The sequence below is a fragment of the Phacochoerus africanus genome, chromosome 4, assembly GCF_016906955.1.
Source record: "Phacochoerus africanus isolate WHEZ1 chromosome 4, ROS_Pafr_v1, whole genome shotgun sequence".
Classification (NCBI taxonomy): Eukaryota; Metazoa; Chordata; class Mammalia; order Artiodactyla; family Suidae; genus Phacochoerus; species Phacochoerus africanus.
In genome coordinates, this window is record NC_062547.1 from 11,633,632 (window position 1) to 11,659,659 (window position 26,028).

A 26,028-nucleotide genomic window follows, 5' to 3' on the forward strand; every position below is an offset into this window, starting at 1 on the left:
GCAACACCAGATCCTTAACCCACAAGTAAGACCAGGGCTCGAACCCGCATCCTCATGGATACTAGTCCAGTTCATTACTGGTGAGCCACAACAGGAACTCCCTCTTTCCTTCATTTTTTTTCAGTGTATTTTACAGTCTGGAGGAGAGTGGATAGCTAAGAACAGCAATGCCAGTTCCTACCAGCTCTTTTATAGGTCCAGTCTAAGAGGTCCAGCACCTCACATTGGGATATGGGGATTACCACACCCCTTGGGGCCTCAGCAAAACTTAGGCAGAAGCAACCCTACTTTCAAATCCTGTTATAAACATAACATCAGATATGGGTTTTTCACCTTTCTATTGGCAAAGCTCTTAAAAGAAGTTTAATATTTTTCCTCAGAAAGGATGTAGATAAATTGGCACTCTGATACACTGTGGGGCTTTTTTGTTTGGGTTTTTTTTTTCTTTTCTTTTTTTTTTTTTTTACAGCCACACCTACAGCATATGGGAGTTCCCAGCTAGGGGTGGAATAGGAACTGCAGCTGCTGGCCTACACCACAGCCACAGCAATGTCAGATCTGAACCGCATCTGTGAACTACACCACAGTTTGTGGCAACATGGAATCCTTAACCCACTGAGCAAGGCCAGAGATCAAACCCGTATCCTCACAGACACTATGTCGAGTTCTTAACTCACTGTGATGGGAACTCCTCATTGTTGATAAAGGCCAATTTGGGCGTAACTGTATGAAGCAAAATGGTTTTAAATGAATATCCCTTTGATCCAATCATCTTCCTTCGGAATTTCCCCAAAAGAAATACCAAAACACTACCAAAACAGCATGTATGAGGATGTTGATCACAGCATGGTCTATAATAACAGATGTGTAAATAACTTGACCGATGAGTTCCCGTCGCGGCACAGCGGAAACGAACCCGATAGGAATCATGAGGTTTCGGGTTCGATCCCTGGCCTCGCTCAGTGGGTTAAGGATCCAGCATTGCTGTGAGCTGTGGTGTAGGTTGCAGACACAGCTCGGACCTGGCATTGCTGCAGCTCTGGCATAGGCCAGCGGCTGTAGCTCCGACTGGACTCCTAGCCTGGGAACCTCCATATGCTTCGAGTGCGGCCCTGAAAAGACAAAAGACAAAATAAAATAAAATAACTTGACTAAGCCACACAGGGAATCATTTATTATGGTGAAACTGCTCCCAGGAATACCGTGGTTCTTGTCTGTGAATGCCAACACAAAAGCAGGAGCAAGAGTTGGCATTGTTCCTTCTTCTTGGTCAAATAACTAGGAGTTGATCCATTCTTTGTGCCTGTTGACTTACTCCAAGAGAAATACAGAAAATAGTTCTCTTGCAAAACCTTAGTAACCCCACAAGTTGGGATTAACTCTAGCAGTAACGCTCTGGAATATGGGTAGACACATTAATTTTTCTAATGACAGTAGGTAGACACTCAATAGATACTTGTGAATTGAATGAAAATCTCCCAATGCCTCATTTCCACCACAATCATCCATTACAAAAAGGATTCTAGATGGCCAACAAGCACATGAAAAATTCCTCAACATCCCTGATTATTAGAGAAATGCAAATCAAAACTACCACGATACCACCTCACACCAGTCAGAATGGCCATCATTAGTAAGTCCACAAATAACAAATGCTGGAGAGGGTGTGGAGAAAAGGGAACCCTCCTGCACTGTTGGTGGGAATGTAAGCAGGTACAATCACTGTGGAGAATAGTATGGAGGTACCTTAGAAATCTATACATAGAACTACCATATAACCCCACAATCCCACTCTTGGGCATATATCCAGACAAAGCTTTCCTTGAAAAAGACACATGCACCCATATGTTCATTGCAGCACTATTCACAATAGCCAAGACATGGAAACGACCCAAATGTCCATCGACAGCCAATTGGATTAGGAAGCTGTGGTATGTATATACAATGGACTACTACTCAGCCATTAAAAAAGAATGGAATAATGCCATTTGCAGCAACATGGATAGAACTAGAGACTCTCATCCTGAGTGAAGTAAGTCAGAAAGAGAAAGACAAATACCGTATGATTTCACTTGTATCTGGAATCTGATATATGGCACAAATGAACCTTTCCACAGAAAAGAAAATCCTGGACACGGAGAACAGACTTGTGGTTGAAAAGGGGGAGGGGGAGGGAGTGGGATGGACTGGGAATTTTAGGGTAATATTACAAACTATTGCCTTTGGAATGGATTAGTAATGAGATCCTGCTGTATAGCACAGGGAACTATATCTAGTCACTTATGATGGAGCATGACAACGTGAGAAAAAGAATGTATATGTATGTGTGACCGGGTCACCTTGCTATACGTAGAAAACTGACAGAACACTGTAAACCAGCTATAATGGAAAAAAAAAACTTAAATTTAAAAAAAAAAAAGGATTCTAGGAGCTCCCTCCTGACACAGCAGGTTAAGGATCTGGCATTGTCACTGATGTGGCTCTGGTAGGTGCTGCGGCACAAGTCTGCTGCTGGCCCAGGAATGTCAAATGCTATGGTGCAGCTAAAAAAATAATAAAGTATTCTAAAAGGATAATCATGGGTATTTAAAAGCCCTTTCTAAGTAGCAGGGATTTTCACTCCAATGTGTTCATCATTATTATTACTGTATTAGACTACACCATTTTCCGTTATGGAAAAAACTATGGTACCATTGCCCTTTATGGAGTTCCTGTTGTGGCACAGTGGAAACGAACCCGACTAGGAACCATGAGGTTGCAGGTTCAATCCCTGGCCTCGCTCAGTGGGTTAAGGATCCGGCATTGCCATCAGCTGTGGTGTAGGTCGCAGATGCAGCTTGAATCTGGTGTTGCTGTGGCTATGATGTAGGCCAGCAGCTATAGCTCCAATTCGACCCCTAGCCTGGGAACTTCCATATGCCACAGGTGTGGCCCTAAAAAGACAAAAAAAAAAAAAATGCTCTACACTATATGGAAGCTAGGTTGATTTTTTTTAAAAAGTTAATGTTAACTAGCCCTGTGAGAAGGTCCTGTGTGCTTCCTGAAGTGAAGAGATTGAATGGTCATTTATTACATTATGATATTGTGATCAGAATCTGATAAAAAACACAATCTTTTTATTAAAATGAGAGTGCATACACACATATACATACGTGTGTGTGTGTGCCATTTAAGTCAACAATCATATCTGGGACTTGGCTACAGGTTTCTGCTATCTCTTGATTTTAAAATGAGAAGATTAAAAACTGAGATGCGAGATAATTTTTATATGGATGGAAAAAAATAAGTCCCAATGGATATAGGCCTGGATAATTCAGAGACAATGCCTTGTAACTATACCCTACTTTTAAATTTTCAAATTACTCACAGAGAACCGATTGCTAAACTTGATTAGGCATTAGCATCACCCATGGGGCTAGTTCACAAAAGAATTCCTGAACCCCACCTTTAGAGTTTCTTCTTAAATAGGAACAAGATATTTACCTTTTTGTTATAGTTGATTTATAATGTTATGACAATTTCTGTTGCACAACAAAGTGACCCAATCATACATATGTATGTATATATATGTACATTCTTTTCTTACACAAGTCAGAATGGCCATCATTAATAAGTCTACAAATAAGAAATGCTGGACAGGGTGTGTAGAGAAGGGAACCCTCCTACACTGTTGGTGAGAATGCAAATTGGTATAACTGCTATGGAAATCAGTATGGAGGTTCCTCTGAAAACTAAATATAGAACTACCATATAATCCAACAATCCCACTCCTGGGCATATATCCAGACAAAACTCTATTTCAAAAGATACATGCACCCTTATGTTCATTGCAGGACTATTCACAATAGCCAAGACATGGAAACAACCTAAATGTCCATCAAGAGATGAATGAATATGGAACATATATACAATGGAATACTACACAGCCATAAAAAAGTATAAAATCATGCCATTTGCAGCAACATGGGTGCAACTAGAGATTCTCATACTAAGTGACATAAGAAACAGAAAGACAAATACCAGATATTTTTCACAAAGTCCTCAGAAAAGTCCGAAGACTATATTTTGGGAGGTGTTAGCAAACTCATTCTGATAAAAGTTAATTTCATCAAGGTTCTTATCCCTACTTTGCATCATACCAGCTCTATAGCAAATCATTTAATCCCTCAACTTCAGCTTTCCACAAATAACTAACACTGAACTATCAGAAGAGAAGTGTAAATAAACCGCTATAAGAAATCAAAGGAGGGAAACCCCTTTTTCCATGATCAGGGAAGACCTCAGGTCCCTCCTTCAATTTCTCACAATCCTTTATTTATATTTCTCATATCTCAACAGTAGATATTTGTAATCTCAACATACCATATCTACATGAATTCATAAAGAACAGGATCACTGGTTTTTCAGATTTGTATCCTCCACTGTACTTAACTCTTATAAGGAAAAAAAATAGAAATTATAGTTACTATTTAAATGTAGAACTCAGAGTTAATTTTTAGTTTTTTTAAAATAAACAATGAGGGAGAAATTTTAGGGCACCAAAAGAATTAGAGACCAAAAATTGATTATACTACAGTTTTACTCCCCATCCCAAACACTATTATACAGTATTCAGTTTGAGATTTTTAAATACCTGAGCACATCTGAACCTCCCACCTTTGGTGGAAGGGAGGAGGAACACAGAAGAGCTACCCAGAATCTGACACAGGCTGAGGAAGAAGAGGCAGTTTAACCCTTAGAGAACTGCTTCTGGTATAGAAAATAATTGGCTGTAATAAAATCCAGTTACTCTTTTGATACAGATTCAGTGTGTAAATAATCAAGAAGTGCAAAAAACTAGACAGGGAGAGTTCTCCCAGTAGCTTTGCAAGATGACAGGCTTTATTTGCTGCCGTTTATGAAATTAATCCCCGGACAAAGACCACGCACAGATTTAGCTTGATTTAAGTACAATAGACCTCAGCCTCAGTTGGTAATCCCATTTGGTCCTAAACGCTTGGGGAAAGAGCCTCTTTTATTCTAAATGTTAAAAAGCTTCAGGCCCATAAAAATGATTTCCCCAACATTCTCCCAGAATAATCATACCTTTTTACATTTCCACTCGATATCGAGTTGTAACATTGTCCATTCACTGGGGTCTCTAGAGTCACAAGCCTGTGCTCAAATTCTGATTGTACTGTTTTCCTGCTGTGTGACCCTGAGAAAGTTAAATTCTTTGACCCTCGGGATGGAATCTGCCAAGTGGATGTAATGACTTAGCGCACGGATTTGTTGGGAGGCCTGAAAGCAAGAATGAGGTAGTCGGTGCCGTAAGCACTGCAAGCGCCCAGTAAATGTGAAGGCAATGATGACGGTATTTTCTAGGTTACGGTTGCGGGTAGAGAAGTGGTGGAAGGTAGTGAGCTGTTCAGTCTGCCATATGAACTCCTGCTTTCTCAGCTAATACCCCGCGGAGGAAACTCATCACCCTGCCGCCTCCATCTGGGGAGAGACTCCTAACTGGATGGAGAGCCGAGATAGCCCGGGCGTGAGCCCAGTCACCAGGCCGGAACCCAAGCCCGGAGTCTCTATCTTCTTCCGTTTCCACCCGGGACTCTCTGCGGGGTGGACCGGTGCGAACGCAACTTCCGGCCAGAGCCGTTTCCGGCGCGGTTGCAGAACTCCGTTCTGCTTCCCTGGGTCGAAGTGACCGCCGCGGTCGCCGTGGGGAGCTTGGCGTGGCCGCGCGCGTGTTATCATGTGGCGGCTGCTGGCTCGCGCCTGCGCGCCCCTCTTGCGAGCGCCTTTGTCAGGTCAGAAGTCCCGTGGTCCCTCTAGGCCTTGCCTCCCGCCCGCACCCCCCGCCCCATTCGTGTATTCTCGTACAAAGGCTTTGCACGCACTGGAGCACCGGGAGGGCACTGCCGCCTCTCTCGCCTAAGATTCTTGCAAAATGGTCCCAGCCTTCGCGCAACCAGGAGTTGGCGCCCAGCGTCCCCGGTTGTTCTCTTTTGGGGGACCAGAGCCTGTGAGCCACTTTAATGGAATCCGCGTCCCAAACCCACGAGACACCCCAGTCCGAAGCATCTTTGACCCAGAGTGTACCGGGCCCTGGCTTTGTGGCCTTGGTCATTTAACTTGATCTGTCTTTGTAGATTCTTGGGCAGCCCCGTCCGCCACTGCTGGCTTCAAGACGCTGCTCCCGGTGCCAACTTTTGAAGGTGAGAGCTTATCTGTTTTCAAGTTCGTAAGCCTTTTTAGTGATGGAACCCAGCTGAGGGTAGGTGAAGAAAGGGAGTGTTCAGAGTTCTCTCGTAGTTCAGCGGGTTAAGGATCCGGCATTGTCACTGCTGTGGCTCTGGTTACAGCTGTGGCACTGGTTCGATCTCTGGCCCACGAGTTTCCACATACCGTGGGTGTGGCCCCCAAAAAAATAGTGTCCTTGTGCCCCCTCTCCCAGTCACCAATTCAGTAAATATGTATTAAGAGCCTGCTACATTCCAGGAGTGTTCTAAACGCTTCTAGAACAAAAGAGAACCCCCCCCCCCCGCGCGCGCGCGCAAAGGCCCCTGCTTTTAAGGAGCAAACGTTTAATGGAATTTCTCCCCAATAGTATTTTACTGGTGAGTGGCCCACAGCCTACCTCTCAGCTACAGCTAATTGGCCTGAAATTTAGACTTTTGATGTTTTTTTTCCAAATGAGGTTACATATATGCATTCATTAACAGCATTAAAAGAAAAGCATTTGTAAAAAAAAAAAAAAAAAAGGCAATTGTTAATATAACAGTTAAGGTAAGCCCCCCATTTGGTAAATCTGACTCTTTCTCTTTCTTTTCTTTCCTCTTTTTCTCTCTCGGCTGCACCCATTGCATATAGAGGTTCCCCTGGCAAGAGACTGAATCTGAGCTGCAGTTATCCTTAGCCCACTGTGCTGGGAGCAAACCTGCACTGCCACAGAGTGGATCTTTAACCCACCATTGCCACTGTGGAAACTCTGGGGGGTTTGGGTGTTTTGTTTTAATATATTGGAAATCTCAAGAAAATGAAAGGAGCCTGGTTCTTTGAGGGCCTTATCTTCTACATATAATTGTGAAACTACTACAAGCACTGGAGTACATATGAGCTTGGAGGCAGGGGAAAGCATTACTAAGTTTCTCTGTAGCTCTCATATAGAAATAACAGGTGCAGTTTCTGTAGCTTTAAGGTCTCTTGTTTTATACTTGACTCCATCAAAGAGCCATGATTGTTTACTATAGCAATGCTTTAAATGACTTACAAGTTACTTTTTTTTTTTCCCATATTGTCAAATTGCCAGACATGATAAAGACAGAGCATGTCTGGCCTACCTTTCAGCCCACCTGCCTTTACCCAGCAAGCTGCTGCATATCGTGCAGGTCTCAACATGAAAAGCGTCTGAATATATAAGGGAAAAAGCACTGATTGAGTACTAGGTTGGACATTCCCGGTAAGAATGTGGCAGAACTGGAGAACTTAGATATTTTCACGTACAGTAGGAGTGTTCTTTCCTCTACCTCCATGATATCCAAAGAGGCAGTGTGGTAGTTTTTTTTCTTAAGTCTTGTACTGTCTGGCCCTGCTGTTTTAACTGGATGGCCCAGACCAAATTATTAAACTTGTCTCAGCCTGAAGTTCCACATTTATAAGATGGAGATTAAAAATACTACCTGCCAAGAGTTCCCATCGTGATTCAACGGAACCGAATCTGACTAGCATCCATGAGGACACAGGGAATCCCTGGCCTTGCTCAGTGGGTTAAGAATCTGGCATTGCTGTGAGCTGTGGTATAGGTCACAGATGCAGCTCACATCTATCATTCCTGTGGCTGTGGTGTAGGCCAGCAGCTGTAGCTCCAATTCAACCCCTAGCCTGGGAAACTCCATGTGCCATGGGTGCGGCCCTAAAAAGCAAATAAATAAAATAAAAATAAAAATACTATCTGCCTGGAGTTCCCACTGTGGCAGTGGCTTGGATCACTATGGAAGTGTGGGTTCCATCCCTGTCCCAGCACAGTGGGTCAAAGGATCTGGCATTGCCACAGCTACAGCTCAGATTCAGTCCCTGGCCCGGAACTTCCATATACCATGGGTGCAGCCATTTAAAAAAAAAAAATACTACCTGCCTAATGTTTCTTGATCTGGCTAAATTATGTGGGTGTGTTTAACGGTGGTCATTTTGTGATAATTAACAATTTTTTTAATTAAAAAGGAAGTCCTAAAATAGTACCAAGGCTCTAAAGTTGTTTTAAAGATTAGATGAGATAATGCACATAAAGCAGCTCATTCCAGCACTTTGTACAGTCACCCAAAAAAAAAAAAAAAGTTACCTAATGTTACTTTGTAACAGTCTCATATCTCTATTCCTTTTTTTAGCATCAGGCACAGAGGAGGCATGTAATAAAAGAGTTTTTGTTTGAAGATTAAAACTTTGCTATCTTACAAGGCTCAAAAATGTTTGCATCTACCACTGTCATAGCCAAAAGATTCCAGTGTCAGTGAAAGAGTCCACAAGATAATCTGACACATTTTTGGAATTGCTGAATGGTAACTTTAAGACTTTGACCTGATTGTCATCCATCTTCTAGGACGAAAATGAATCCCTCGAGATGAGTAGTTTGCCTTACTCTTGGTCTATTCTCCTTTTAGATGTTGCCATTCCTGAAAAGCCGAAGCTTAGATTTGTTGAAAGGGTACCACTTGTGCCAAAAGTGAGAAGAGAACGTAAAAACCTGAGTGACATACGGGGACCTTCCACTGAAGCCACTGAGTTCACAGAAGGCCGCTTTGCAATCTTGGTGAGTTCAGGGTCAGGCGGCTACAGGTTTGAAACCAGGTATTAAAAAAGACTCATTGAGTTAATCTTAGTCTCTTCCTCCACAGGTTTTATTAGAACTGCCACCAGTTGCTCTTTGAACTGATATGCAGTACCCAACAAATGTTTGAGTTATAAATGGTTTTTGTTTTATATGATATATAACATAATGTAATAATGAAAATAATGTAAAAACAGGGGAAGGAAGAGGCCACCTAATGATCATCATAATAATAATAATACCCCATAAGCAGACCATGAGATCTAAGCCTCTGGGCAAAATAAAACTGTCCATGATTCAGTAGGTGGGACAGTATGTAGTATGTTTCCTTACTCATCAGGTAGTTTCTGTGAAGGCTTGATGTCAGTAGCTACACATACGGCTGTGGACCAGGATTTATCTTCCATCAGGCAGCCAGAGTGGTGTTTTAAAGTCCCCTCCCGCGGCCTGCACAAGAGCCTGCCATCCTCTCACAATATCAGTCCGTTCCATTCCCTCTACTCCAGCCTCACCGGCTTCTGCTCAGACTCACCAAGCCAGTTGCTGCACCAAAACCTTCACCTGTGCCTGAAACACTCAGATCTGTTTTCCTTTGGCTGGTTCGTGCCATTCTGGCCTCAGCTATAAATGTCACCTCCTCAAAGGAGTCTTCTCTGGCTGTCCAATGAAGCAAGTCCACTCTTGTTCCCATCTACCACTGAGGCTTTTCCTCCATGGCACTTATGAAACTTAGGTCAGTTTTACTTTCATGTGTATCACTGGTGGCACAGATACCATGAGAGACACGAGAGTAGAGGCCACGAAGGCAGCCTCAATCCCATGTGTTTCTGTTTCTTCCATTTACCTTTAGGCGCTGGGTGGCGGTTACCTCCACTGGGGGCATTTTGAAATGATGCGCCTGACAATCAACCGCTCTATGGACCCCAAGAACATGTTTGCCTTGTGGCGGGTACCAGCCCCTTTCAAGCCCATCACCCGCAAGGGCATGGGACAGCGGATGGGGGGCGGCAAAGGTGCCATCGATCACTACGTGACTCCTGTGAAGGCCGGCCGCCTCATCGTAGAGATGGGCGGGCGTTGTGAATTCAAAGAGGTACAAGGTTTCCTCGACCTGGTTGCCCACAAGTTGCCCTTCCCCGCGAAGGCTGTGAGCCGTGAGACTCTAGAAAAGATGCGGAAAGATCAAGAGGAACGAGAACGGAACAACCAAAACCCCTGGACCTTTGAGCGCATCGCCACTGCCAACATGCTGGGGATACGGAAAGTGCTGAGCCCCTACGACCTGACCCACAAGGGGCGGTACTGGGGCAAGTTCTACACGCCTGAGCGTGTGTAGTGAGGACATGACGAGGACAGATATACAGGCCGTTAAGAGAGGGAATCTACCTCTTTATTCCTCTCAGCCAGGCCTTAAAGTCTCTGGGTAGCTCTGATGTCATAACCCAAGGAGCAGCATATGATAGATGTTTTCTGAAAAACTGTACATTATCTGTCGTTTTTATTATTAAAGTACATTATATTTATGTTAAAGTTTGAGTATCACCTCAAGGTGTACCTCTCGGAGTTCCCGTCGTGGTGCAGCAGAAATGAATCCAACTAGAACCATGAAGTTGTGGGTTCAGTCCCTGGCCTTGCTCAGTGGGTTAAGGATCCAGTGTTGCCATAAGCTGTGATGTAGGTCACAGATGCGGCTCAGATCTGGCGATGCTGTGGAATATGCCAGCAGCTGTAGTTCCAATTAGACCCCTAGCCCAGGAACCTTCATATGCCATGGGTGTGGCCCTAAAAATAAATAAATAATTTGACAAAAAAGATACACCTCTCATTGGTCACTCAGTCCCTTAAATGATTAAGGACCAGGCCTGATGGACTTTGAGAAGCCCTGGTTCTCCCCAGCTAGAAGATGTATGTCTTCAAGGCTGAAGCAAATATTTGCATCTCCCATCTCTGATGCAAGTCAGACTGAATATCTGTATGCCTTTTATATATGCACACTTCAGAAGCTAGTTTCTATGACATTTTGCTAGTTACAAACTTAATATTTCTAGGAAAGCAAAGAAAGCAACAGTACACGAGTTAATTCCACATATTTATTTATGCCCAGTGACCCATCTTCTCCCAGTCTTGGAAGGGGGGGTTGTTGGACAGTATGGCAAGGAACACACCATTGCCTCTTAGCAAAAGGAACTGATAAAAACAACAGCAGAACTGTGTGATCTTTCCTAGGCCTGACATCCTGAGGGCGGGGAGTGTTTGGCTCTGTCTTTGTCCCTGAAGGTCTTAGCACAGCACAGGCGCCACCCGCACTCAGGCCGTTACTGCCGAATGAACAAGGGCCCCGTGTGAGTCAAGCCCCATGGGTCCTGCTCCCTGTTGGCTTTTTTCAAAAGCAAGCTGCTTTTCAGTGCTCGCCAGCAGTGGCTTCTATCCTGTATTCAAACTAAAGGAACTACAGACAGAAATAGTACATGATTTGCTTTGAAAGTGGGTAGAAAACAGGACACTGACTAAAATGTCAGGGTTTCCTATCCCACTTTCTTAAAAAGTAAGATCTCTGGCAAAGTAATTTACCAAAAGGACCAAGTTTATGCCGCTGTGTGGTCCTCAAGAACTGTACACTGTGATTTTTAATGTATCTTAGTGAACCTCTTGCAATAAAACTAATCACTAAATTGCATTAGAACACATCTGACCTTGAAATGGGGACAGTGTTTGCAACAGCTTCTTGTACATGTGTTACTGGTCAACAAAGTCAGTTTCAGCTGATAGCAAAAACCAAAAGTGAAGCAAGTGACTGCATTATTTCACCTGACCGAATGTCATCACCTCTTCTGGTTGTGGTCCTTACAGCTTGGTACTGATGACTGTTGGGTGTGTTCAGCCACAGCATAAGCCGGTTTTGTTTGGGGTCCACATTTAGTTACTGAACCACAGTCCTGGGGCAGCCCATCTCTGCACAGCAAGAGGCTGGAGACAGAACTCTCTCCCATCTCCCGTAGAAAAAAGACTTCAAGTGGATGCGGTAGTAATGGGGGGCCTGTGTCTTTTTGCATAGATGGATCAACCCCTCCCCAGGCCTTTTTGTGCCACCTCCTACTAACAGATCCTTTTCTGGAGTTCCCGTCGTGGCGCAGTGGTTAACGAATCCGAGTAGGAACCATGAGGTTGTGGGTTCGGTCCCTGCCCTTGCTCAGTGGGTTAAGGATCCGGCGTTGCCGTGAGCTGTGGTGTAGGTTGCAGACGCGGCTCGGATCCCTTGTTGCTGTGGCTCTGGCGCAGGCCGGTGGCTGCAGCTCCGATTCAACCCCTAGCCTGGGAACCTCCATGTGCTGTGGAAGCGGCCCAAGAAATAGCAAAAAAAGACAAAAAAAAAAAAACAGATCCTTTTCTGTTGATGCCTTAAAGGGTTTCAGAGTCAAATCCAATGACTCATCCATAGAAAGCAGAGCTTAATTACAGGTAAGTGAGTCGACAGATCCTTGAGCAGCTGGAAGTGGCAGGCACTGTGCTAAGCACGGGGCAGGGGGCCTCACTGGACACTCTGCCTTAGATCCTAACAGACACTGAAGAAGGAAGGAGATGGGGGGTTGGTCTAAGGTGAGACCTAGATGAGCAGAAGGAACTAGTGCCCGGACGCTGCTGACGAACGGGTGTGTGCGCTTCAGTACCTGCCTCACAGCCGTGAGGGCAGTGCGGGCTCTGAGCTTATTCTCTAAACAGTACCTATTATGCTTTGTCCTCCAACATCTCCCTAACCAGCCACACAGTGCTGTTCCTGCACCCCTGCCTGCCCCCGTTCCACAGTTTCATGAATCTCCCTTTGCACAACTTTTCGCCAGTAGATGGTGGAGGTTCTGTGTCATAAGAGGTTTCTTAATGGAAAGAGGAAGAGCCGGTGAGGAATCTGCAGTGGAGAAATGATGGCACCACAGAGGTGGAAGAAGGGTTAAAAATGCCAGGTGAGGATCCATCTGTGAGGGCTGAAGGGATAACAGAAACGGAGGGGAAAAGTCATAGATTATACAGCAGCGTGTGCCAGGCCAGGAGCACAAAGCCCTCCTTCTACAGGGGTTAGGGACCACTCATGAGGCTGGAAACACCTGGCCTAACCTGTAAGGGAAGTTTATTGACTTTGGGTTCACTGTGTGGCCCTCTTTCAAAGAGCTCAGGGTGATCCTAATGCAATAAGGGGTTCTTTCTCCTCCATGTGCCAAGGCCCAGGTGTCACCGCAGGAAATCAACATCCTTATACCAAGCATCCAGGGCTAAACCTTCTGCTCTTAGACCTGGTTATGGACAGACTGCTGGCTTCCGCCTCCCCATCTACCTACTACCAACGCACTCACCACATTTTTCTCTCTGTGAACCTTTATCTACTTCCACACCCAGTCCCACCCAGATTAGGGCACCTGGCGACAGAGGAGTCAAGGAAGTGAAAACAGGCCTGACCCTCCCTCCCGCAGACGGCTCACCTTCTATTTTCAGGCAAATATGCCCCCAATGGTAGAAGCTAAGATGATCGCAAGGATCACGCAGCAGATCATGATCATGATCTTCTTCTGCTCACCCAGACAAGGAGAGAAAAAGCCCGTGAGAAGCAACGTCACTGCAGAGAGCGTTCCACAGGCAGGGAGGCAGGGGTGGGCCTGGGCGTGGAAGTGGATGTGGAGGGAAAGGGAGATGGATCTGGCTTCTGGAACCCGGAATGCTGGTGGAAACGTTACTTCTCCGTGAGAGACTCAGAAATCAGATCAACGGCGATCTCAGAGGTGCTTGGTGTGTCGTTCTGCCCTCCAGATACCATCACAGCAGGCTGAGTTCCCTCTGGGGCCGGAAACTCTCAAGAGAGCAAACCCAAGCTGGGGGAGCGGCAGGGGGGCACTAGAAACCTAAGATTCAAATACTGCTACTCTGTATTCTTAAACCATTTTCAAAACTTACAAGTTCAATCCATCTGAGCTAGCCTATGGTTTAAAAAAAAAAAAAAAAAAAATTCCGAAACCTAAACAAATACCACCATAGGGTGGCAGTCAGTCACTAAGTGTTTTACCCGGAAGTGGAGCCAGAGCTGTTTCACAATCAATATAAAGTCATTTATTTTTAAATTAGCAATAAAATAATCAAGTTTACATTTAAAAAAAAATACAAATGACAAAAAACCCTTCACTTGTTGTATTCCAAACTGTAAGCCCCAGGCCTCGATCTCCTGAGAGCAAAGGGCTATGAGTAGAGCTTGTCTGCCCTCTTTCCTGGAGCCAAGCCCTGGTCAGACATCATAGCCATGGGCCAGAGGGGGTCCCCTTGGCTCTGTCTGAAAGCTGGACAATGAATGGGAGTGAGGAGCCTTTGTACAGGAAGCCCAGGGGCCGGGCCTGGACCGGGGTGCTCGCCCTGTCCTAGGAAATATAAACCAGGGAGGTTAGCCAAGACCAGCTGGGAATCTAAGGGGCTCACCACCAGCTGAGCGCAGTCTCTACACTTGAAAGTTTCCTGGCTGTTGTTTGCTCTGTGATTGGGGGGGCAGGTGGGGAAGGGGTGGCAACAAAGAATCTGCCAAGCTCTTCAACCTGGTAGAGCTGCTGGGTAGTCCTTGGCCTCCCCCAGGTGACTCAGTTCTGGAGACAGGACATCCCAAAGGTCACAGGAATGACAGCAAATTGCTGGGGGATGTTCTCAGGACAAGCCAAACCCAGGCAGCACGTGGGGAGAGCCGCCAAGATTGTCACACCTTCTGTCTGCTAAGCAGAAAAACCTAAAGGGGATCACCCCAGCCACCTATGACTCTCCTAGAGCTCGTGCAGAAAACAGTGTGTTTCTCCGTGACGCGGGAAGATCATACTTCTACTCATTCATTGGCAGGTAAGTGAATGTCTCTTCCCTATTTTTCAGCTCAAGTTAGTTTGTTTAGGTTGTAATACCTTCTATTGCCAGTTTCCTACTTCCTGAGAGACACATGCATATGTGTACATGTCTCACACACACAATTATAAATGTACATTTGGAGCACGTGAACTGACTGAATTACTTGCACCAGTCAGAAACATTTCCAGAGCCTGAGACTCAAGCACCTTGTCTCTGGCCTCATGTTAAATGCCTGGTTATTTGGGGCCTCAAGGCGATGCCTTCACGAAGCATCATTCTAACAGTCAACAGCCAGTTCCCAAGATGGACACATGGAAACAATATTCCCAGCCCTTCAAGCAGTAAAGTCAGATGACTTCATGATGGTGGCGCCCCCTTGAGTAAACATTCGGCCATACAACGTGGAGATGGAAGTTGGCCATCTAGCTGAACACAGTAAGAGCTTAATTACAAACAAGTAAGCTTCTAAGACTAAAACGACATCTGCCAGCCCCTCCTATTTTCAGGACAGGGTCAACAAGTCGTGAAGACTGGGGTCCTGCCAGGTAGAAGACTCAGGACCAAGCCTGACTGGTGCCCAACTTGGAAGAAGCCTTTTGCTTTGTTAAAGATATCCTCTTTAAAAAAAAAAAAAATTGCAATTCTGGGGAGAAGAATACTCCATGAGGTAGAAAATTCAGCACCTGGGGGAGGTCCCAGATAGGCTCTCCAAGGTGCAAGGCATGATTTGACACATCAGAGGGAAGAAAGAGAAGCTGGGTTGGTCCATATAGTCCAGGAGAGGGTGCTTCAGAGCCAGTGGGGCAGGAGAAGGGTTGTATCGGTAGCTCAGATTCCTCCAGGGCTAGATGGTCTGCTGGGTCGAGGATGGTTACAAGGAAACAAAGGAACGGGTCCCACTCTCTCTCTCAGGAAAGCCATGCACACTCCGTTCCCAACTGAAGACAACAAGGGTGGCCCCACAAGGCTGGAGTGAAATCAGGCTCTAAAAGAGGCGGGGGAGGAGGAGCTGTCAGTGCCCAGGGTGATGGTGAAGAGCAGGAAGACTCAGCCACACGGCTAGAAGGTGGAGAGGAAAGCTCAGAAATAACTGCAAAAAGAGAACAATGGGAAAGTCAGCAGGGACCCTGAGAAATCCAACAGGCATACCCGTGACAGGACCTGGAAGTAGGTACCCCACTGCTCCAGAAACAGAATGCCCTGTTACAAGAGGGGGGAAAGAGGACAATCCCCGGACCTGTCACAGCCCCTCCCGTGGGCTGTCATGTTCCCATGGGAGGACTCGGCAGTGAGGAGGCACAATCGCTGATGGAAAACACCTGTTCTCCCTGTGGGACCCCCCCCATCCGCACCTCTCGAATACAAGTGTCAGGAGCTTTCTGGTACCGCAATCATCTCCTCCTTACTCCCCTATCCACCACCTGTCTCAGAAGGCAGAAAGGCACAGCAAAAGGATACGAAAAAGTTCAGGGGTCTTGTTACGGCTGCTCTGCCTTGTGAGCTGCACAGACTTTGGGCAAGTTTCTAACCTTGCCGAGCTTCGCAGAGCTTCCCCATTGAAGATGGGGATGCTGTAGGGCATCCTGGAGCAGTAGCTGGTGCACCACCAGGGAGCATAAACCAGGATGTCTTCCTTCCCCCACCCCATGCGGAAACGTCTCTCCCTCAGGTCACTTGGTGGGAGAGCTGAGTCCAGACCTAGGTATCAGTCAGGCTGGACCCCTTTAGGGAATAAGGAAGACACTGTGGAAGTGACCCAACATGGGCTTGATGACTTAGCATCTTAAAGACCAGGTCAGTCAACTAAAAACAACGAATTAACCAGCCTCTTTATTTTAAAGAATGATTCATCCACATCCTGAATTCCTGGAATTAGAAATGGTGAGAGGCACTACACCATGACTGAAGATATCTTTTATCCAAGGATATGGATAGATATTGACTATTAGACCTTTTCTTTTTCTTTTTTTTTTTTCTGGTTACGCCCAGAGCATACAGAAATTCCCAGGCCAGGGATCAAACCCACGCCACAGCAGCAACCCAAGCCACAGCAGTGACAGCACCACCGGGGAACTCCTCTTAGACCTTTTCTTAACGTTAACATTTTTTCCAATGGGATAATTAAGAGTCAGAATAAAACTCTACAAGGAGGAAAAAAAAAAAAAAAATCAAGGACTAGAGCCCAAATGCCAGAGGGTGGGGAGAGACCATCCATTAAACGCCAGGGGGGAAAAAAAGAACCTACCAATTAATTACCTATGAGAAATCAATCACCTTACTGCCGCTTACGTCTCAAGAAGTTAAAATGTGTAGGGTGATAATAATCTTGACTTTCAGACCCTCTAGGCGACAGGGGGAGGAGGAAGCAGAAAAGGCAAAAATAAAGTGAAGGTAGAGTTATGGCTTCAAGTCTTTATACCTATTACCTCAGTGACCCAACTTCTATGAAATTGTAATAAAGAGAAAACAGAAATCAGAAAATATAAGTTGGTCACGCTGTTAGTCATAGCAAAATAACAACCCTCCAACACTGGGGACACGTTAAATAATTGAGAGTATATTCCCAATTTTGTGTTGAAGAGTGAGATTTACAGAGAGGTGTTAGTAAGGAGGAATGATGCTTATGATTTTGTAACTGGGAACCAAACACAGGTAACACCGTCTGATGTTAACCCAGTCTGAGTGTGTGCACATGCCAGAAGGTTATCAGCAATAAAGTTCATTCTGTTCACCTTTTCTGTATTTTACAGGTCTTTTTTTTTTTTAACAATACATACTATGTTTTATTCAGAAGAATAATACTTAAGAAGTCACAGGAGACTTCACAGTCCCAATAACTAGACGGTTCCCGCCACGCTACTGCTGCATACATGAAATCCTGATGCAGTGGTCAGCTCTATTCTTTTTTTCAAGAAATTCATATCTTAAAATTTTTTTTGGCCATGTCCATGGCCTGTGAAGTCTCTGGGCAAGGGATCGAACCCGTGTCACAGCTGTAACCAGAGCTACAGCAGTGAAAATGCCAGATCCTTAACCTACTGAGCCACCAGGGAACTCCCATAACCTAAATTTTAAAGTCATTATTCTCTAAGCCTCTCTAGACTTTGGAGACAAGATAAATGGCTATCTTGTTTCACAAAGAGAAGCTAAGATGTAGAAAGAACATCCCTAGATCCACTATTAGCTGTGTGTTCAAACCTGACCCTGTTACTTCTCTGCAAGCCTGAGCATTTTCATCTGTAAAATGGGGATGATAATAGGGCCTGTCTCTAAAGTGTTGTGAGGATTCAATGATGTATGTACAGCTCAAGCCTCTAAAATGTTAGCTACTCTGGTGGTTCAAGATCCAACCCGTCATCCACAAACAAAACCCTACCCACCCCCATCAGAGCTTCATTTACACTGATCAGAAAAGGAAGGCAAAGCTCAGCATCCCCAAAAGCCAGCAAGCACTCAGAAGACAAAGCCCAGATCCCAGGCATAGAGTGTACCCAACTTAGGAGCAGGCTTGCTGGGGAAGAGGAGTGGAAGTGAGGTGCTCAGAGAACGAGGACCAATGATGAAGCCCATTACAAGACAGAGTGAGGACAGAACCCACGGGAGAGGAACCACCAAGACTCTGCCCACACGCCGCAGCCAGGACCCGAGAATAGATGTTACGGAGCTGAGAAAACGCATGAGTGCTGAAAGCTTTAGTGAGCGCAGTGTGCCCAAGGGCGACCATGGGGGGAAGAAGCCGCCTGTGAGACCCCAGGCTGCCTTCTCAGGAGGGAGTGAATCCAGAGTCCCCAGGAACCTTCTACTTACTTACATTTCAGTGCAGCAGCCTCACAGGCTGCCCTCACTTCAGCCCCACGGAAAGTCCGATAATCAATGCTAAAATGCCCAGCAACACAACCACTACCACAATGATAATTATCAATTTCTGGAGAGAGGGATAAAAGAAACAAAAAACAAGTCATTATTGCAAACAACCGAAAAGCCATAATAAGTCATCCCAAACCCAGGTTCTCTCGCCTCTGCCTAGGAGGCATCTTAGCCATCCAAGTAAAAAGCCAGAATCTCTACATAAAGACAGTCCATTCGGACAGTTTATGTTCCTTCAATTACGTCTGGACTAGCAATGCCAGCAGGTGAAAAGATGGAGTTTCCATCACTCTCGGCTCACACTGCTGCCTTGCCTTTGTGGACAGATGTAAGAGCAATGATCACGGGATTGCCAAGCTGCAACAGGTCCAGATATTCGGTGACCAGTTTTTCCTTTTCAAGGAATGTAAAGACATTTTTGAGAAAGTCCTAATTTCAAACTTCTATCCATCTCTCCCCCAGAGGACACAAGGACTGTGACAGGCGATCCGAATGCATGACCGCAGTCCTGTTGTGAACCAGCCTGCATTCATCGCGTAAAGTAACCTCCCGGCTCCCTAGATACCTGCCCCAACCACAGGTCAAGTCAGAAGACAAAGAAAGACAGAAACACAAAAATATCAGAGCCCAAGAGAAAAAGGCAAAAGAGAGCAGACTCAAAAGGCAATCACCACCAGAGCTGGCTCCCACAGTCACTGGGTAGAGGAGCTGAGAAGTCCTCAAGCCACGGGGGCACCAGAACTAGAGGAGGGAGGGGGCTGTGGAGACAGGATGGTGTGACGGAAAGAGCTGGATTGGAATCTGCATCTGAATCCCGGTTCCTATGCTTACTAGGTGGCCTGAAGCCTATTACTTAACCTCTGATGCCCAACTGTTTTATCTATAAAATAGAAATGACAGGTGCTCCTAAGACATGAGATAATGTTTACATAGCAATGGCACCCCCTGGGTTCACAGTAGAGAAAGAGACAGATGGGCAGGGCTTGGGCACTGGAGTGGAAGGCAATGAAGAGGTTGCTGAAGAGCAGAGGAGTCAAGTGTAACATGTGAAAGGATCACCAGCTCTGCGCCAGGGCTGAGCAGCAACATGGGCCAGTGACGCCTCCACCCCATAGAGCTGCCTTCCAGTGTGGGGTCCTGGGTAGGGCGCCTGAGAGCCAGATCCATGCTAGGCACACCTGGGAAGGAAGGGCAGCTATTCTCTAGGGAAGGCTGACAGGGGCTTTTGGATGAGGCCAGGACAGAGGGAAGGTATGGGCTCAGGGACACTGGTAGGGAATGACCAGAGGAAGGACAAGCTGTTGGTCCAGCCGAGACCAAGGGCTCACCCTCCGAGCTTCACTCTGATACTTGACAGCCTTTTTGGTATCCGCCACAGCCCGCTCCACGAAGCCCACTGACTGGTCCATGTTGTTCTCAATACGGTCAATCATGGCTCCCTTCCCCCGGATACGAGAGGTGGCAGAAGCAGGAAGAGAGATGGGGAGAGAGAAGAGCGGGGTGGGGAGGAGAGAGAGAGAGAGCAAGAGACAGCACACACAATGGATCCTCTTCTCCAAAGGCAGCGCCAGAGTCTCACCTTGCGAGCCTGACCCTGGTACTTCACGGCTCTTTTCGTTTCCTCCCGAGCCTTCTCCACGTGGTCCACTGTGTGCATGACATTCAACTCTATATTATCTAACATCTCACCCTGCAAAGAACAGACACTCGTCACACCTGGGAAACCCACCTGAGGATGGTCCTACTCAGGTGAGAAAGCAGTTCTCCTTCTTTTCAGTGCTAAGAGGAGCATCTGGAAACTTCACTGTGCAGCCTTCCACAGGACCCACTATCACATCTTCCCCGTGACCCTTGACTACCTGTGATGCCCAGGCCGTGGGAGTTGTCCCAGAAACATTCACTCAATTACTTCTCCGAGACAGCACAGCCCTGGGCAGCTGGGGCACACTGTCTAGAGGCTTGGTATGTTCTTTTTTTTAACATGAACTATGTAAGGAAAGAAGCCAAAAAAAGTATATCTCATGTTCTTAGGGCATTACCAAGATGCTGACCTCTTCCTGGTGATTCAGACCTGAACCAAGTTCATTCAGCCTGAACTGAGTGTGTTCACTTCTAGAGAACAGTGCCCAGCACACAGCAGGTGCTCAATAAATAACTGAGGCGGGAACAACTGTGGTTTCTCTAAGATAATTCCAGGCCCCACAACTGACAAACATTGGTTTTTACCAGTTATCTGGTTAAGAGACAGATGTCTCTTAATAAGATTCCCAACTATTTCTCAGCTATTACTTCCTGACCGGAGAGTTGGTTTTTCCAACTGATTTTCTTCGCATCTTAGGCTGGGAATTCCCTTCACTGACCCAGACCTTCCGAACCCAACCCATGGCTTTATGGGAGTCTTTAAACAGGGAAAGGCACTTACCACCACTCGAATCTCAAAACAGTCCCTCGGCAAGGCAGTGTGGGGAGAAAAAAGAAGAGTGGGAATGGAGGGACGGAGAAGTGGTCTCTGAGGCCAGAGGGGGTGGAGGAAAGGCCCCAGAGCCCAGACCAGGGAATTGATGTCAAAACCAGCCAGGTAGTGCTCAGGCTTCAGTTAGGTTTCCTTCTACAAAGGAAACAGCTTTCCAGCCTTTCCAGGTGGCAGAGCCTGGAAATAGTGCCACCAAACCACAGCACTGTGGCGTATTTAACTGCATCTTAAGAACCAGGAGCCATGCGACTGACACCACCATGCAGGGGACAGAGCCTTCCATCCCTGAACCAGAACCAAAGAGGCCAGCAACCTAAGCACCGGGAGTGTTTCCAGTTTTCCTGCAAATATTCTTTTGCTCTTTCTTCATTTACCGTGTGGTCTGCTCTGTTCCTTAGCAAAAAGCATCCAAAATTTTGGAAAAACACATACTGAAGAAGAAACAAAAATGGCAAAACAGGGAGTTCCCGTCGTGGCGCAGTGGTTAACGAATCCGACTAGGAACCATGAGGTTGCAGGTTCAATCCCTGGCCTTGCTTAGTGGGTTAAGGATCTGGTGTTGTCGTGAGCTGTGGTGTAGCTCGCAGATGCAGCTCGGATCCCGTGTTGCTGTGGCTCTGGCGTAGGCCAGTGGCAACAGCTCCGATTAGACCTCTAGCCTGGGAACCCCCATATGCCACAGGAGTGGCCCTAGAAAAGGCAAAAAGACAAAAAAAAAAACAAAACAAAAAAAGCAAAGCATAAAAACCTGTTAAACCTAACTTCTCACTGTGAACCTGGGAAAAGACCCTATGTATCCATGTCACCAGTGAAATAGTTCCTATCAGGAGGTTGTTTTAAGGCATCATTATTAAGAACCTGTATTTCTAACTTTAAAAAAAAAAAAAAAAAAAAGACAGCAATCCTGAGGCTGGAGGAAACCCGGTACTTGGCAGAGCACAGCAAACCCCATGTTAAGTAGAAGTGATTTCCGAGCCAAAGTAACAGGCTCGAAGGACAAGGTTGTGATTGTTGGAAGTGTCAGCACCCAAGTTCATTCCTTTCCCGGCCACACTGGAATTCCCTGATTCCACTGCAAATTCCTAACGATTCTCCAGCCCCACCCGGTTTTCCAGGAGGCCCCTCCTCAGGCTTTGCAGGAGACCCAGGGCTTCCGCCCTCCCTGCCCATGCTGGTGCCCCGGGCATTACCTGGTTCTCCACCAGCATGGCAATGTCCATGAACATGTCGTGAAGCTCCTTGATGCTGCTCTCCAGCCTCACGATGTCCTTGTGCCGCCCCTCGATCTCGCTGAGGGCTTGCTTGGAAATCTGAGAGTCGATGATCTACGACCATCCACACAGAGGCCTTCAGCCCCCACCCCCCGCAGGGCTCCCCCCTCCCCGCCCCCTGCCCCGCATCACTCACCCCCGAGGTGAAGATGGCAGGGTTCCCACTCTCCAGCATCTCCTCCAGCTCCTCATCCGTTGTCTTCTTGCCAGCTTTATAACAAAAGAAGCAGAGCATACCATTTCAAAAGTTCCCCCCAAGTGGGAATCACACCAACCTCATCATAAAGACCAAGGCCTCTGCAACACTCCAAGGGCCTCCCGACTCGCCTTTCTCCTGAGTTCTCCCCAACCCAGTCCTTCCCTAACAGGATCAGCAATTCCCTTCCTGAAGCACGAGTCTGATCACATTCCCTCCAGCTCAGAATGCGTCCTGGCCCCTTGACTACGCCACAGAGAACAAGGTCCTCAGGAGGAGGAGCCCATGCTGCCTGGGTGACCTCCCCCTCCATCCGTCCTGACCTCACCCTGCTGCCCAAATGCGCCCCGTCCCCAGGCCCGGGACAGCCGCCCCTCCTGACCACATGTGCTCTGTCCTGGCTGTGCCCTTGTTTATACAATTCCTGCACCCAAACCACACCCCGCCCTGCCCTCCACACAGCTGATTCCTAAAGGGCCGGCTTTATTGATTTCTTGATTTCTCACGGCAACTAGCATCCTTCTTTGCTGTCAGTAGGCAGCAAGAGATGTCGCGAGCTCAGAGGAGGGCAGCTGGGTAGCAGATGTTTCCCTCCATGTAGGAGGAAACGCCGGTTCCCATGGCAACCGAACACTGGGGCCTGATGACCTGGAGCCACCTTCCAGCCTGAGACACCACATCCAGGATGCGCCAGTGCTATAAGGCCTCTCCTCGGCTTGGGCACAAAACAGAAGGCAGAGGCCACCCACGGGGCTGCTCCCTCTCCTCCAGCCTCACAATCTGGGACTGACAAGTGCGTGGCAGGAAAGGGGAAGGGGCACAGGCCAAACTTCAAACACGCACTGATCTCCAGCTGCCGCTGGATCCGCCCTTTGCTGCGTTCACGGAAGTCCACCTGCGCCTCGTTGTATTTGGTCATCACCTCCACAAACTTGCGGGAGAGGACGGAGTGCTGTGGGGACAAGGTCAAAGGCCGTGAGCCCCCGGGGGGAGAGGGAGATGGAAGGTCCACGACTTACAGAACCCCACCCCCACACAGCCTCCTCTATGGCAGCACCGGGCTTGGAAAAAAGACTCAACTATTTTTTTTCTTGTCATAGCTGCACCCTCAGCATACGGAAGTTCCCCAGCTCTGAGTGAAACAGGAGCTGCCAGCCTATGGCACAGCCACAGCCACAGGGGATCCAAGCTGCATCTGGGACCGACACCACAGCTTGTGGCAAAAGCCAGATCCTTAACTCACTGAGCGAGGCCAGGGATCAAACCTGCATCCTCACGGGTTCTTAACCTGCTGGGTCACGATGGGAACTGTGAGACTCAACTTTTTGGTTTCCTAACCTTACACCACTGGGAGAGCCGGCTGACCCTTCCAAAGCATGCGTTCAGTATTTGTTTACCTGCCTTGATGAACTCGTGAAGTAACTGTGAGACCAAAGGAGACCTCTTTGTGAATCTCAGAGGCCCTGCTCTCTACAGCTGCGGACTCGCCTCCTACATCCAAAGATCCTTGGGCTCATATACAGACTCATCTCCCCAACTTTTCTTGCATCCAACTCAAGGCATTCACTCAACGGCCCTGGGGCCTAAACACCTATCTTTATCATTTTGATTCTTTGCCCACCTCTCAGCATGAAGCCCTACTCGTTTTTCCTTTGCAAAATCATCCATATCTACAGTGCTTTCAATCCCATGATCACCGTGCAAATTCAGACCAAAACCACTGCAAAAACCCAACTAGAGACCCACCCACCTCTTGCCTCTTCCCCATGCCAATCCAGCTTTCAGATGGATACCAGAGTATCTTCCTAATAGACTGCAACCTGAAGTTACATGCAGGCTACTCAGTCAATGCAACGCCCTAGACGGTAGTCACAGGCCTTTGGAATATGGCGCTGTGTTCTCTACTGAAACTCAATACTCACTATCCCAAGACAAACTTTTTACTCTAGTCAGGCTGTTCTCTTCATGTCTGCTCCCCACCCCCACCACTTCCAACACACACACACACACACACACCACTTTTGCCCCCATGCCTCTAAGGAGAATCTCTTTCTGGGCCTGTACATGGTGGCACTCTTTTTACTTTTTTGTCGTGGCCAAGGATCAAAGCCACAACCTCATGCACACTATGTTGGGTTCTTAACCCACTGAGCCACAAGGGGAACTCCCATGGTGGCACTCTTGCCCATCCATGGCCCAGCCGCCTCTGGGCACCCCAGCTCTCCCCGAGCTCATCTGAGGCTGAGGGCATGTGTGTTTCAGCATGTCTTTCTACACGGCTTTCCTGGGGGTCTCGTGTCAAGTTTCCTTGTGCCACTTGAACACCGTGCCATTTCTTCAAGGACAAGGATCATGTGTCTGATGACCACCAAACAGGACAAACGATGACCAACAATCTTCGGAAGGAACACTTTAGCTTCCTCAGCTGTAAACCAGGGAGGCATGCTCAACCCTAAGCTGCCTCTGGGAGCCTCAGAGGCCTCACCAGAGGGGAGCGTGAGAGGGGCCACGGGGGCCAGACTCGACCCCGTTCCCTACTTCAACCTGGGCAGCTCTCCTCTACCAGCTCTTCAAACTGAATTCCAAACAAGAGCTGTTTTGTTTTTTTGTTTTTTGTTTTTAAGACTCCACTGCTAGAAAAGAGAACCCCCCTACATGATGGTGGGAATGTAAATTCATGCAGCCACTATGGAAAACAGTATGGAGGTTCCTTTAAAAACTAAATATACAACTACCATATGACCCAGCCATCCCATTCGTGGGCATCTATCTGGACAAAACTGTAATTCAAAAGGATACATGCATCCCTATGTTCAGAGCAATGGTATTTATAATAACCAAGACAGGGAAGTAACAGATGAACAGGTGAAGAAGTGGTACGTATACATACCATGAAACACTACTCAGCCATGAAAAGGAATGAAAATGAAATAATACCATTTGCAACAACATGGATGGAACTAGAGATTATCATACTAAGTAAGTGAGACAAAGACAAATATTATGTGATATCACTTATAGGTGGATTCTAAAAAATAATACAAATTAACAGATTCACAGACATAGAAAACAAACTTATAATTACCAAAGGGAAAGGGGGGGATAAATTAAGAGTCTGGGATTAACAGATACACACTGCTGTATATGAAATAAACAACAAGGATTTACTGTACAGCAGGGGAACTATATTCAATATCTTATAATAACCTATAATGAAAAAGAATCTGAGAAAGAAACATATACGTATCTCCCAGGATACTCGCCCCAACCAACCACACCTCACTACCTTTTTTTTTGGTATTTTTAGGGTCACACTTGCAGCATATGGAGGTTCCCAGGCTAGCGGTTGAATTGGAGCTATAGCTGCCAGCCTATATAGCACAACCACAGCAAGACCAGACTCAAGCCATGTCTTCAACCTACACCACAGCTCATGGCAGTGCTGGATATTTAACCCACTGAGCGAGGCCAGGGGTCAAACCTGCGTCCTCGTGGATACTGATGAGAATTTGTTTCTCTGAGCCATGATGAGAACTCCTACCCCACTAAT

The 26,028-nt window shown here is 46.7% G+C and overlaps 2 protein-coding genes across 4 annotated transcripts in view; one reads left to right on the forward strand and one right to left on the reverse strand.

Moving 5' to 3' along the window:
• Positions 1-5,617: 5,617 nt before the first annotated feature.
• Positions 5,618-10,339, forward strand: MRPL16 (mitochondrial ribosomal protein L16). The gene is made up of 4 exons (XM_047775643.1): positions 5,618-5,792; positions 6,135-6,200; positions 8,643-8,791; positions 9,660-10,339. Exons 1-4 carry the CDS (start codon positions 5,738-5,740, stop codon positions 10,143-10,145), a joined length of 756 nt encoding a protein of 251 aa, XP_047631599.1. The 5' UTR covers positions 5,618-5,737; the 3' UTR covers positions 10,146-10,339.
• A 1,821-nt stretch (positions 10,340-12,160) lies between these two features.
• STX3 (syntaxin 3) overlaps positions 12,161-26,028 on the reverse strand; it is a 44,001-nt gene continuing 30,133 nt past the window's right edge. Inside the window, exons 6-12 of one of the 3 annotated variants that reach the window (XM_047775645.1) lie at positions 23,322-23,430; positions 22,419-22,492; positions 22,202-22,336; positions 20,118-20,228; positions 18,483-18,596; positions 13,282-15,761; positions 12,161-12,789 (exon numbers count right to left, since the gene is read on the reverse strand). In XM_047775645.1, the coding sequence (XP_047631601.1) occupies positions 18,513-18,596; positions 20,118-20,228; positions 22,202-22,336; positions 22,419-22,492; positions 23,322-23,430 (513 nt within the window). In that variant the 3' untranslated portion in view covers positions 12,161-12,789; positions 13,282-15,761; positions 18,483-18,512. Of the gene's footprint in view, positions 12,790-13,281; positions 15,762-18,478; positions 18,597-20,117; positions 20,229-22,201; positions 22,337-22,418; positions 22,493-23,321; positions 23,431-26,028 lie in introns of all 3 variants that reach the window. The other 2 variants (XM_047775644.1, XM_047775646.1) reach the window with 2 other exon arrangements.